A 15,025-nucleotide genomic window follows, 5' to 3' on the forward strand; every position below is an offset into this window, starting at 1 on the left:
GCTGACAAGGAGATAGTCTCTCTTTCTATATGTACATTTACAAAGGCAATTCAGACAATGTTAGAGCTGATCATGCTAATGAAGCTTAATGCAGCTGAGGAGACAAGAAATTGGCTTAGATGAAAACTCTCTTGATCATGCTAATAAGCGGTACAGTTATGAATGTAAATCGCACCTTTTCTCTTTTTTTGCTGTTATGTATGCTATGTGGCTCTGCAGGACACGGATCAGTGTATGTCTTTATCAAGTCATCCACCCACCTATACTAAAAATACATATTATTTATTGGGTACATATAGTAACTCAATATGGCTTCTGAAAATCCCAGAAAAATGAGTCTTCTGATCATGTGGGCACAATATTTCACCCCTCGGTTGTAACAAATTAAAAGCTTTTTATTGAGCAGTCTGTTAGAAAACTATTATTCTAAATTTAGACTGAATGCCATGTGCAAGAAAAAATAGCAAGGAGGTATGACATATTGGAGGCCATTTCGCTCCCATTCTGTGGCAAAATTGTTAAATGTTTACGCTGCATGCTCTGCTAAACAGTAACATCTGTTTGGATGGCATTCAGCCTGTCTGCTGCAATTGTGGTTACAGGACAGCGCTGCTGGTGCTGGTTCAGAACATTCAGAATTTGGTCTCATTAAAAAAGTCACAATATATTTTACATTCACTCCGTCTCACCCAATTAGATCATGCTATTTCTGAGCCACCCTTTGGATAGCTGTTAAATATCTGGTTTTGGAGACACACCGGTGGGCCTAATCCATGTTTCATGAGTGTTTGCAGCTAAAATGGCACCTTCTTTTTCTTTCATCATCTCTGTATAACTGCTGGTTGTGCTGCTAGCCTGCTCACGTGTGCGGGACCGTGTGTACATCACACAGCCCACATGTCACTGCAACACTATAAGAACAGGGGTTAAGGAGCTGTGTGTAGATTTGTGTTAACCCTGAAGCATTGATCTTATGTCACCGGCCCCATTTCCTCTACAACATATTGGTACTTGGGGGGGTTGTGGGTAGGAAGGTGAGTTATGAAGGGGATGATGAAGGGATGAGCAAGGACACTGCCAAAGTAACATGTGTTTAATGTCGACTGAATCAGTTTTACACTAGCCTTTCATCATCCATTTCTTTCTTCTTTAAAAAGAAAATGTTATAAAGCCTCTCTGGTGTTTCAGTATAACACTAGCTAACAGAGCACCAGCAACGTAGCACATGCAGGCACCAAGGTCACTGAGAATATTGCTCATAATAGTCAGCTATAGGACTCATCATTGCTAATGTGAGATTGAGGTCATTGTTGTTGTATCTACTTTGCTGCAACAGGAACACCTCCTATGGTTGATGACAGAGCGGTCTGGTAATAGACGTGACCCATTGTTCAAGCCGGTTAATTTCAATCTTGGTCAGAATCCCTGTCCTGATGAATCATTGCTGAATGAATGTGTTGATGTCATTGACACAGATAGTTGACTTTTGGAGCCGTTTGACCACATGGCTTTTTTGTTGCTTTAAATCGATCGTTTATCCCAGTGTCTATAATGTCTTTTCTAAACGGTCTCTCTCCTTCCCAGTGCTCAATGGCTCAAGCAAAGTGCGTTAACAATATTGCCCATACAGTACTTAAAAGTGATGAGAGTAGAGAAATCCAATAAACATCATACCTACAGTATCTACAGTATTACTGCATAGACCATGTTATGTTATTCAGTGGTTCTCAATGAGGAGTAAAGGTTAATTCTGCTGATAGTTTAAAATATTATGACAGGGACTCTTAGCTTTGTATGCCTGGTCTGCAATATTTATATCAGAACCACTATAGACAAAAGAAGACTGTACACTCACTGGCCACTTTATTAGGGACACCTTGGACTGGATTGGTCATTATTGAAATGATATTTTTTTTAACGTGATTATAAAATAACTTTGAAAATACTGAACATTTTTATTGGAAAAATACATCCAGAGCCACCTTATTAGGAATGCATTGGTAGTACTGGGTTGGACCTATTTTGACTTCAGAGCTGAAATAGATTCAGCAAGATGCTAGAAACATTACTCAGAGATTTTAGTCGATTGCACCGTAGCTGCAGATTTGTCGGCTGCTCATCCATGATGCGAATCTCTAGTTTCACTGCATGCCAAACGTACTCTACCGGATTGAGATCTGGTGACTGTGGAGTACAGTGAACTCATTGTCATGTTCAAAAAAACAGTTTGAGATGTTCTGAGCTTTGCAACAACTTGCTGGGAGCAGCCTCAGAATAATGGGATGGACATGATCAGCAACAATACTCAGGCAGCCTGGGGTGGTTAAACAATGCTCAGTTGGTACTAAGGGGCCCAAAGTGTGCCAAGAAAATATCCCCCACTCTTTTACACCACCAGCAGCCTGAGTTAGTGATACAAGGCAGAATGAATCCATGCTTAATGTTGTTTAAATTCTGATCCTACCAACTGAATATTGTAGCCTGAGTTTCCTGTTTTTAGCTGACAGGAGTGGCACCTGGTGAGGTCATCTGCTTTATGGGCCCTCTGCACACCTTAGATATAACGATTGGTTATTTGAGTTGTGTTTGCTTTCCAATCAGCTCAAAGCAGCCTGGCCATTCTCCTTTGAGCCGTGACATCAACAAGGCATTTTAAGACACTAACTGGATTTTTCTGTTTTTCAGATCATTCTCTATAAACATTCTCGATGGTTGTGTAGGAAAACCCAGTAGACTGGCACTTTCTGAAATACTCAGACCAGCCCATCTGGCTCCAACAACTATGAAATATTAAAAGTCACCTTCTTCCCCATTATGATGCTTGGTTTGAGCTTTCAGTAGGAGGTCTCTATGATATCTAAACGCCTGATGGGGTTGTTGCCACGTGATTGGCTGATTAGACATTTGTGTTTATGAGAAGTTTAACAGATGTACCTAATGAGGTGGTCATTGTGCGTTTATTTGGGAGGATGAATTCCATCTAGGATGCCCCCGCCCTTCCACTTGTACGAGACTAGCAGCAAGACCCCCATACAGAACTGAGCGAGCATGAGATTAACTCAGACAAAGTATAAAAAGGAGGATTTAGGAGGAGGTGGGATGCAAAGTGGCTTGGACTTCTGCAGCAAATGTAAACAAGGTAAAGCAACTTAAATAATGTTCTCTAAGTTAGATCTGCTAGTATGACAGATATAACAAAGGCACTGGCTGATGTGGGCACACTTTGTGCTACCACGGTGTACTGTGAATTACAAAAACAATCAGAGGCGAGTATCACCAGATAACGAGGTACCTCAGTGGATCTGAATAGAATAATCTAGAATAACTGATTTAATATATTCATATTGAGTGAGCTGTAACACCAGAATGCAAAATGTTTTAGCTGAGAATATATAAAACTAGCAAGAAAAAAGGCAGAGAGGTTGAAGCAGCCAAAATAATAGTTATTATAGAAATAGAAATTAAAAAAATAGCTGTAAAAGGAACTGATACATTTAGCCAGCAGTAATGAATATATGAATTGAAATCACTGCAATAAAAAGGAATATGAATACAGTTGCTGGAAAAATGAATACACATGTGACAGATGGTGTCAGGAACTCGTGTTAATCTGAAAAGGGTTACTAGACATAAAAGTTTTGAAACTACTGATGTATAAAAGGGAGATTATTAAACAGACTTTACGGTCGTGCAATAAAAGCCTTCGACGGTATGCGAGAAAGATGAAATTGTGAAGTTTAGGGTGATATCTTTCTGCGGCTTGGCAGCCCCATATTTTTCTTTGCCGAGATATTGTAACACAGTGAGAGGCTTAAGCTATAGAACCGTGGGTGTGGATGACAGGAAGGAGGCAGTGATGAGGAGTCAGAGAATTAAGTGCAGAGGATAGGGGTGAGGGGGGATATGGTGGGTGAGGGGGGTGGGGTAAAAAAAAGGGGCGGGGGGTGGGGGGGATTTGGTGAGAATCTGTAGCACAGTAGAGATGATGAAATGAGAAGAGTGTAGCAGTGAGAGAGCCGTGACCCAGAAAACGACACACACCGTGCACCTCAAGATACTGTATCGCTCAAATAGAAACAATTAGTCCAGATCTTCTTAATGAGGCTTAATTAAATCTTAACTCTGGAGAAAGATGCCTCGCATGTTCAGTGGGAAAGGTGAATGTGGAGGAAAAGCAGGAGGCAGGTTAAATCACTAGATAAATGACAGTGTGTGTGTGTGTGTGTGTGTGTGTGGGGGGGGGTAGTGATTTTTGCCTGCGTGATGTGTGTGTGTGTGTGTGCACCTGTAGACACCTTATACATGCGTGGAAGCTGACGTGCAAACTTCTGAATATCACATCCATTACCAATCATTACCCAGAGTTTCCTGATGTATTTGTTGTCCGACGGCCTGTACCCGCTCCCGTTGAAATCATTAGATTTTTATCAGTTTGGCCTTTCACTTTAAGGTGTCCTCCTAATATCCTTCCCTGGACTGTGTGCTTACTTTGTGGGGTTTTATGTGGAGTTGCAGAGTTCCTCTTTTATGACCATTTTGTCCGTTACCGCTTCTGCTGTTTGCTCTCGTATGATCTGTTGTTGTTTTCTCTGCCTCTGAATTTTCAGCCCTCGCTGTCACCTAAAATGACCTCTCCTTTTTCCTCTCTCTCCCTGCACCTCGCCTTTCTTTATGCTCGAACCTTTTGCATCTGTTCTCTTTTTCCTTGCCTCTCTGTCTCTCTACCTCTGTTTCTATCTATTTTATTTTATTTTATTTTTTTATGGGGAGCCAGTGAAGGAAAGCTGGTGGTCCTGGCTTTGGCCATTGGTGTGGCAGAGCAAGATGACTTTGCCAATATCCCTGACCTGCAGGAAACAGCGCAGGCAGCACCACCACCACCAGCCAATCAGGAACCGCCCCCTGAGAAGAGGTACCAGACAATGTACTAGAGCGCTTGTTCTGTGTATGTGTGATTGTGTGTGTGTATGTGAGAGAGAAAATTGGCTGCAAATGAAAGGATGTGAAGGATATGCTATTGAAGAAAAATGAGAGGTGATTTCAGAATCTAGGTAGAGGAGGGTAGTTTTGTTTGTCAGTGTTTTTGGTGAGTCACTGCGTTTAAGTCTATTGTGTCATAGACCTGTGCCTGAAATAGCACCAGAGCTCAACACACTGCTACAGAAATAAAAATGAGCACTAACTACAAAACCAAATGTAGAAAATTTTGCCGTAATGCTTTGATGAGTGAGGAGATAAAACAATTTGGGTGTTAGCTGGAAAGCAGTAATGAGCTCATAAATCACAGCAGTGAGATGCTCACTGCTACTCTACTCTTTTTCTTTTTTATTCTTTGGCTTTTAGCGGTAAAATTTCAGCCAGTCAAATCAAACAGTGCTTTCTCATGCCAGTGTACTTTTTTTTTTCCTTTTTCCCCTGACCATGATAATTATCTGCCTTATTGCAATGACATTTTTCAGCACCATTTTCATCTCTGTTTGCTTGTCTTCTCACTCCTGCCTTTCAGAGACCTCCCATTGGTAATTGTCTTATTTCCTTTGTATTTTTATGCCTTCACTATCCAAGTCATTTCTGCCCCGTGTTCTTTCTTCCCTCCTGCTCATTAGCTGCCTTCAATCACCCTCTGCCGCTCTGAGAGTCTCGTCTCTGCAGCTCCACCGAGGGCCCAGAGAGCCTCCTCATTATTCCACAACATGTTAGTCACTTACATAAACATGCTGCTAAAAATAACCACTTTCTTTGCCAGCCAACTTAGACACTAGAAGCCAAAATATTTCCACTCATCTATAAGGATCCACCAGCCTTGCTCACCGTCCCCCTGTCTCTTGAAATAATTGGGTTTGCATTCTGTTTAGGAATTGGACCTGCTTTTGTGAAACAATTTAAGGCTAACAAATGAGTACAATGTGAAACAAGCAGAGCGTTTTCAGTCGTTGGACGGCCGTTTTCAATTGTTTGCAACAGTGTCACAGAGAAAGCCTTGATTTGGTCCAGCTTTAGGCAGACGCGACACACTCGATTTCCTCTGCAGTCCAATTAGGCAGTTTTAACCTCACTTTGATTCTGTGACAAATGGGCGACAGTGTGCAGATGCATAATATGACACACACCTTTAAAAAAAAATGGCAGAGGACGGCGGACAAATTCTGATGTACTCGTCACACCAATTATTCCTCATTCACAAGTGTTTCATCAATTTGACACGTGATTTAAAACTAGAGCTCCATTACAACACAGATGGTAACTGTTTTCTTATCTGGGCTGGACAGCCGCAGTGCAGACATGCACATGTGCACCATGCAACTGTTGACATTTGAAGGACCTCTTGTGTCTTCAGGGTCATAGAAATAGGCCTCCCTTAACTAATAAGTTCCTTTATTTATCATAAGTTTGCTTTTAGAGCTACACTATGCCACCAGCTGCTTTGTCTGCTGTTTTTGTTTCTTTGGCCCTGAGCTTTCTGCGACCACAGAGTTTTCAAACGACCATCAAAGTATCCTTTGAGAAGAAATGTTGCTTTTTTTTCAACTAATATCAAAAGTCTCCGCATTGTTCAGAATTATAGCCTGAAACACAGCAAGGCGCAGAGGAGAATGACTTCCTGTGTAATTTGTTGTGTGCATTGCGTCTAGCCTTTTCAGCTTTTTGTGTTCACACCTCTTTAAATGAGTTGTGAAATCCACTAAGAGACTAAACAGCGAGCTTGTCGCTCGGGCCAGCGTGTGGTCAACAGGATCCGCCTTTATTAGCAGACTGCATTGTGCTGTTTCCTGGATTTAATTTCTTTCACTCAAATAAGAATGACTGGCAACTTACAGCCCGTGAACACTAGAGAACTGGAAGCAAATAAACGATTTGACTGTAATTGAAGCTTTAAAAGTATTGACCTTTTAGTGAGCCTTCTGCTGATATGTAATCTAATTCCACTTGAGACTCTCATGGTTTTGTTTATTTTGTGTAAAATTGCAAATTGCAAATTTTAATGAGTGATTTAGCCACACTCTAATTGGCTGCTAAATTTAGAAGCTTGAAAAAAACCCCAACATACCTCAACAGTCTATTAGAAGTGCAAGGTGTAAGCTTGCTGGGAGTGTATAGTTCCTGGTGGTGTTAGTGCTGACTTCACAGTAAACGTGATTTAATCAATCACACTCCTGGCATATTGCTCACACTGAAAGTGGCTCTCAAGCCAAAGACAAAGGCACGCTTTCATTCGTCTCCCTTACCCTTCACACCCGGTGTTTCATCGCAGTCTGTGCATTTAAACATGTGCTCGTGCTCATCACTCATCTTCACCTGCATTACTCATGCAACCCCGCATGAATTTATTTACCTAAGAACTGAAAAACATGTCACTGGCAAATAGCTTCAGCCAAACATTGAGCCTCTGAAGTTAATGTGAATATTTTATATATCCGTCAAATGGTAACGGAGTCAGTGTTAACATCAAAGGGGGAATTCTTTGTGCTCCCGATGAACAGAGAAGAGCTGCCGTCTGCACAACTGATATTTCATGCCCTACATTAATGAACCAGTCAGTTTTTCAGAGCAACTACTGTAAATAAATTTACCCGAGTAGAGAGCTACTTTCGGCTGCTCCCTTGTTCTCAAGGGGTCACCACAGCGGGTAGCGCCGCATGTCTGATTTGGCAGATTTTTACGCCGGATGCCCTTCCTGACACAACCCCACAGGGATTTGTGTCTCCTCCTGGGATCGAACAAGCTATAGCTTTAATTTTGTAGACTCTTGTTTGTTTGAGTAATCTTATTTTATGCTATTTTTAACGTACAGTAGATACACGGCCCTATAAAAGGTTTTGTATGTTTTTTAAGGTCTGCTTGGCCACAGACGCATGTGAGTTGTTACTACTTCCATCAAAATTGTTTTATTTGAATAACTGTTTGAAATTAAAATGGGGAAAATTGGAAAAATGAATAAATATTTTTAGAAATAAAATTTAGCTCAATTTATTTAATTGTAATACTTATTTAGTTGTTTTGCTTATTCTAATGCTGTTTAACTGGGACCTCATTACGTTTTGTTCCCTCTTCGCCTGCCTCGTGTATTGGAATGACAATAAAAGATTCTATGCAGTCTTCTGGAAAACTAAGTGCACCCCATGATTCAGTAACTTGTAGCGCCAACTTAAAAAGCAATAATGAAGCAATGGTTTTCTGTATTACTATCAGTCTTTAATGGTATTGTGGAGGAACTTTGGCCCACTCTGTACAACGTTACATCCCTTCATTGAGGTTTTTGGGCTTTCATGTATGCATCTTAAAGTCCCATCTGAGCCTTTCAGTCAGGTTGGGGTCTTTCATTGAATCTTGATTCTTTTCTTTTTCTGTTCATTCTGTTGTAGATTAACTGCTATGCTTGGGATCATTGTTTAATTACGTTTTAGCTGTCAGACAGATGGCCTCACATGCTCACGTGTGACTCTAGAATACATTGGTGTACAGAGGAGCTCATGGTGGACTCAATGACTGAAAGGTGCCCAGGCCCTTTGGTTGCAAAAAAAAAAATAATCCCAAATTACTACCCCTCCACCACCTTGCTTCACCTCTGATATGAGGTGCTTGATTTCCACCGGTATGGCTAAGAATACGACTAAGAGGATTTCTTCTGGCAACCCTTCCAAACAAGCCACACTTGTTTTGTCCTGTCATGAAATTTAACATTTACCATGCTAGCTGAGGCCTCTAGAGTCTGAGATGTAGATCTTAGGTCTCTTGTTTTTCTCTGAGAACTGCACAGTCTGACCTTGGGGTGAATTTTATCTGGGGCGTCCTTGGAAGACTGTGTGTTAACACACACCTGAATGCTCCAGACCAGGCAACAGTTAAAACTTCTGCTTTCATAGTACTCCTCACACTTGCTGATGATCAATTAATCAAATGCTTTAATTAGCAGCACCTGTCTGCTATTTACAAAACCCTATTAATTCCTGTGGAAGCAGGAATGGTGTACTTAGTTGTTCACAAGATTGCAGAGATTCCTTTGAAATTTAACTTTTTTGTAAAATAATGGATGGCCAGTAATGGAAGATGTATGTACAAGTAGTCACTTTGAGCCAAAGGCTCAGGCTTTAAATTCTAAATTTGGTACTCTTAGTTTTGTATTATCTCAGTAAGAGTAGATATCCCTAATACACTCATATGAGGCACACAGATCTGGCTGTGGCTAAAGGAAGCCCCACTTCCTACTGTTCAAACCTTCTGTTTGCAAGGGACATCCAATTAGAAGAAAATTGACTTGAATGGAATATGAAAGGCAGTCAAATGGGCATTTTTCTCACTGTGGATTATACGTCAAGGCTATGAATCATGTGAATCAATCAATAAACTGTAGAATAAAGCTATCCCGCTGCAGTACATGAATAAAAATAGGGGGCTGGAAATAGGTATAATTGATGTATTTAATCACAAGCCTTTAATTTTACTATGTTTCTTTTAAGTGACCCAGTCTTTAAAACTAAGGTTTAGAAACCTTACACAAAATATTTCAAATTAGCCAGCTACAACCGAATGAAAATGTTTGTGCTTCACTATCAAATAATAATGTGAAAGGTAAACACATTTATGGTGTATTTCAAAAGTTTGATTTAAGTGCTACTTCCTTTTATGGTGAAGTTTTTTAAATTGCTCTCATACTATATTTAATTAAGTAAAAGATCCAAGTGCTTTGTTCACCACTTTAAACAGCAGTGCTCCTGGTCTTGCAATGCAATTAGCCAAGCAATCTTATTAATGGTAAAATGTATCCAAAGTACTTAAGACACAAACATTAGTGAGGCTTTTCTTTAAGCCATCAGCTGTATGTTAACGGTCCATTGCTGCTTGAAGGCAATCCAAACATCCCACTGGCCATGAGAAGGTGTTGAAGTGCGTGAGATTCTTAATGCTTCCTCACTGACCTTGTGTGTGCGATGGCTGGATGAAAGCGCTCTCCGTGGCCATTTGTTTATGAAGTGTGGCAGGAGCAAACTGAACTGCACCACAGCTGGTGTTAGTCATGTGGACTTTCAAACCAAGGTTACAGAACAAGGGGGGGGAAGAGAGAGAGGAAGTAAAGGTTACACGATAGACTAGCAGAGAGAGCAACTACAGGTTTTAAGATTGAGTGTTGCTTTAATTTTGGGGCGAGAGGAGGTCGCACATGCTGTGATGTTTGCGGTCCAGCCATCCATAGGTTGGACTTCTAAGAAGGCTTAATTAGGATGTTAGAGTGGCTTGTTTATGCCTCATTGGTCTGCACTCACACAATTCATTTGCGACTCAGTGAACATATACTGTAGGTTCTCCTCCAGTGTTGCTATAAAGAGAAGGCACAATCCCAGAGAGCTTCGAATCTAGATCTCTCTCTGAGCAGCAACTGCACAGCCCAATGAGGATGGAGGCTCAGGACAGAGGGGGCGGGCTTTACGCGTGTGCCACATTAACATTCAATCCACTTGCCTGTGGTCCTTCAATTATTCATCCATGCATGTTACATCATTTTGTGTAAGCCAGTGGAGTTGTCTTTTTTTTCCCTGAAAACATCTCTCTGATATTAATAGATATAGATGCGTATTTCTCTGCCTTAAAGACACGATGCACTCAGTGAGATTCTGAGTCTCTGTTAATTGCCAAGTGGGCTATATATATATATATATATATATGTACATATAACTTCATAATTTATGAGCTTATTACGTTGCTTAAATTGACATAAAAGACAAACGCAGTGGATGGCGGTTATGACCATTTACCCAAATCAATATAAATGTTCGTTTGTTTGACGCTGTGAGTGTGTGTTTGTCCTCTAACCCTATTAGCCAGAGTGGGAGGAGTTAAATCTTTATGTGGTGGAGGATTGTGTGTGTTTAGGCTAATGTAACGACAGGGCATCCCGAGGTCACAGTTTATCATTTTAATGGTCGTTATTTCAGGCCTCGTTTTCTTAGAGAAAAAAAGATATTACTATAATTCAAGATGATATAATTTGCACGTGTGTTTGTACATAAACATGTAAATTGATTATGCTGCGCTCTGCTAGTCTGACACAGTGCTCCTCCTGTGACAAGGGCTTTGCAGACCCGACTAATCAGCACAGTCTTCGGGGGCTCTGGTTAAGACTGTCCCCGAAGCTTTGGCTCCCTGCGGCCACTGTGCTCATTCGCGCATTACAGGGGGAATGTAGAGATGCATTCAGTTACATGCTGGGGGGGGGGGGTCGATCGCACTAAGGCAAAAAAAAAAAAAGCCACACAAAAAAAATGCAGTCACAAAGAGATGAGGAGGAGTGCTTTCATCTATCCATCCATCCACAGGTCAAGGGAGGATGAGAGAAAATTCAAAGTGAAAATCCATCTTCCTTCAATGAGAGTAGTAGGAGGGAGTACTTATTGTACTGAAGGCAGGGCTGAAGGCAGCACTCTAGCCAGCAGGTACAGGCTGCTACACATGCTCATCTCATTCATCCAGATAGATGGATGGCGTTTGGGGAGACAAGCTATTAGGAGCATTAACCTGGGACTCTTGTGTTCTGCCTCAGAACAGGTGGCACATATGCCTCCACCTCAGAAGCCAATCTCCGAAGCTAATCGAAATTTTAAACATTTGGTAGATTCGTGTTTGAAGTTATAATGGACCTTTAAAGCGGTTTTATTATTTTGTGTTGCTGATATTCCCTGGATTGATAGATTAGTTGTTTTAATTAAGCTCTGAGGCATGAATACTAAAATTGTTGTGAGGTTTGGGATGCCATAAAGGGAACCGTGGACTGTTATAGGTTAGGTAGAGACTAGGCTCATCTTTCGATTTGAAAGTAATCATGTTTGCCAGTTTTTTAGTACCTTCAGCACTTTATTGAACATTATAAAGAGAGAAACTGAAGCTCGGGGAAGTAGCATGTTAAAAAGTCAAAATAAAATACATATAAAACAGTACTTACTTAATAAAAATAAACATTTGGCAGTGACTGAGTGCCTTTGGGGTTTTTTCTATTTCCATTTGGAATTCAGTGAAAGAAGCAGAAGGCAGTATTTAGTATTTAGCACCTCACTTGTTGCTCATTCCTGAAATGGGATTTCAGTAAATGATGCTATTTTAGGCTAATTTCTAGTTTCAACATGCAGGAAGTAATTAGTCGTCAGTGAAAGCATCCATATTTATGAGACTTTTTGGTTGTAGCTTGAGGGAAGAAGCAGGGCCCATATGGAATAGAAACAACAGAACAAACTTGCAGTAAATGTTTTAGTTTCACGTGTATTTTATGTCTTATGAGAAATAAATGTCTTATACCATGATTTACTGATGAAAGAGTTCCAGTTTATGGAAGACCAAAGCTGCTTAAAAGAAAAAAAAAAGATATGAACTAATTCATAAAATGCAGAATAAATTAATTTTTTTTAAATTTCCTTCTGTATTTATTCATCTCTTAATAGTTATTTCTCTTTAATTTTACTTATTCATTTAATTTAATTTATTAGTTTTAATTCATTATTTTATTCATTATTAATTCAAACTTGTTTCTTTCTGCATTTTCATTATTTGATTTCTTTATCTATGCCATGCTTCAGCATGCAAATACAGAGGCTCAAAGTGTGCCAAATCTGTCTCTAGTGGTTGACCAGCCAATATGTTCCCACTCCCAAAGTGTAACATCGGTGACAAATCTTCGGTATGTTACGCTTTCGGCCATGCAACACGTCCCTATATTACGAGTTCGGAAAACTGAGGAAACATGAGGACCGTTTGGAATCAATCTACACATGTACAGTTATTTTACTTTAATAGCTTTGGAAAACACTATCTAATACGATTAAGGTGGTGGTAATGGTTAGGGTTAAGGTTAGGGTTAGGGCTGTAATACATGGCTGGAACGTGTATTACTGCCGGGAGCGTCAATCTATTGGATTCCATCCACAACCTGGCACCCGGAATATGGAAGGTTACCTTTCACATTCCTGACAGACTCCTCCAGACGTGACAAATCGCCGGTATATTACGTGGCCGGAATGAGAACGGGCTCGACCCAACACCAAAAGAAATGTTTTATGAAAGGAGAAAATAAATATATGTATATGAATTCCTACAATTATATGTTACATATTTTAGTGCATTTACTGGAATTTTGGAAATCAAACCATTCGTTATTTTTTATTTTGGCAGTTCTGGTCCTCCATACCCTTTTGCATTTTTTTATGCAACACAGTTATAAACAAACAGTATGCTGTGCAGGAAAAATGAGAAAGCAGACACTTTCATGAGTAAATGATAGTATGCGGCATATAGTTTTTACAACATTTTCTTTTTCACGTAGGGGACGAGTGGCTGAGTCTAGTGTGAATGTACCTGTGTTTCATGTGGATAATGACTTATGTAAGCAATGCACTGCTGTGGTTTTGACTGTGACTGATCCTGGAAAGTATGCCCTACCTGTAAAGAATGACAGATCTAGCTGGCGGCTATGCAATTGAGCATAGACATTGAAATACATCACTTCATGGTCTCAGACGAGCGTGTTTGCTTGAGTGTGACATGTTTGCAGAGGGGTGGGGAGTCTGAATGTTTAAAAAAAGAAAAAGAAAAAAAAAGAGGGGCTGGGTTGGGCTCTCTTTTTCGCGTCTCTCTCCAGCCTAGAAGTGGAGTGTCTTTCCCCCCCTTCCCCCTCTCTACGAGCTGCTGGCCCTCGGTCAGGTAACAAAACAGGATAGTATCACAGGACGGTGAAACCCAAAGTGGCCCCGCCTGCCTCCATACGTCTGTATGTGAATGTGTGTGTCTGCGAGGCTCTCACCTGTACCTGTCATATATCCTATACCTTAACTTCTTTGTTCTCAGTGTGTTTGCCTGTTTGTTGCACTCCTCTAAACACACCCTTCCCTTGCGGCCACTCCCAACATCCTCTTGTCACACACATCCCAAACCCTCATATGTATGGTCTGTGTTTCTAGAGTCGTTGCTATGCCAACAGCCCACTTTCTGTGTCTTAGCTGTGGGAGAATCTGATCTGAGTCTACTCTGCCCCCCACTGGATACTGTAGACAACTGCAGGCTTAAATCATGTCAACCACATCAACCCCCATGGGGTCAGAGGGAAAAAGCATTGGCACCAAAATGTATCAGTTGTAGTAATACCATCTGCCACATTTAATATTGCCTTGCTAGAAATTGAATAAACTGAAACCAATCACTTTCAATACACAATGAGATGTACGATCTGGAAGCGCTAACTGATCCGCAGGCCCAGACGTTTCTTTAAAGCAGCCTGGTTGCAGGGAGCAGAGGACCACCTCAGGTGCTGTAGAGCAAGCCTTATAGAGCGGCCATTCCCCTGACAGCAGTAGCTCTTACCTGAGAATGCACTGAACCCCTGAATGAAGCATGAAGGAGAATGAATAATTGAAGACGTTCACTCCCCCATCGATAGTTGGGAGGTGGAGGAGGAGGGAGGTGCCTTGCTTTACTTCAAGCCCTAAGAGTCTCCCTTTGCTTTAGACTTCTTGAGTAGATGCTCATGTTTTAGGTGTAGTGTTTTTCGCAGCTTTTTTCTTCTCTCAAACTCATTGCCTGCAGTTTAGAGTCAGTGCAGAATAATAACAATAAAAGCAATAATAATCAGGCAATATGGAAATGCAAATACCTCCCTTGGCGACTAATACAACTAACAGCAATTAATAAGCATCCCCTTCCCCTCCTGAAATGGTTAACATCCCTCCTTCCCCCCCGTCTCACTCCGGTACCTTTGCTGGTTGAAGTGATTGTTTGCTTGTCTTGTTTGCTCGCCTTTTCTGTCTGTCTATTTGTCAGTATATTTTCCTCTAGTTTTGTCCGTGTGTTCTGCAAAAATGTACACATTATTGCATTCAACATCAATTGTCATCCAAATTCGAAGCTTAGCGGGTCCAGAAAAACAAACAGACCAAAAAACGTCCCTCGAAACAAACTTGGTGAAAAGCTCGACAGAGAATGCTGGCCGGACAGACAGACTTTCTATGGGCTCCTTGTCTACTGCCTGTTCAAGGCATTGCCTTCACTC

General features: G+C 40.9%; 1 protein-coding gene across 6 annotated transcripts in view; it reads left to right on the forward strand.

Moving 5' to 3' along the window:
* The window catches only part of syt7a (synaptotagmin VIIa), a 92,873-nt gene that overhangs the window by 57,366 nt on the left and 20,482 nt on the right, over positions 1-15,025 (forward strand). For 5 of the 6 annotated variants that reach the window (XR_003220705.1, XM_005470629.4, XM_025908518.1 and 2 more), the window contains one exon: positions 4,775-4,912. The exons of the other annotated variant lie outside the window; for it this stretch is intronic. Coding sequence is in view for 4 of the 5 variants with exons in the window: in XM_005470629.4 (XP_005470686.1) it covers positions 4,775-4,912 (138 nt within the window). In the remaining variant the exon portion in view is untranslated. The remainder of the gene's footprint in view (positions 1-4,774; positions 4,913-15,025) is intronic. 6 annotated transcript variants of the gene reach the window in all.

This window comes from Oreochromis niloticus, linkage group LG7 (assembly GCF_001858045.2).
Source record: "Oreochromis niloticus isolate F11D_XX linkage group LG7, O_niloticus_UMD_NMBU, whole genome shotgun sequence".
Taxonomy (NCBI): domain Eukaryota; kingdom Metazoa; phylum Chordata; class Actinopteri; order Cichliformes; family Cichlidae; genus Oreochromis; species Oreochromis niloticus.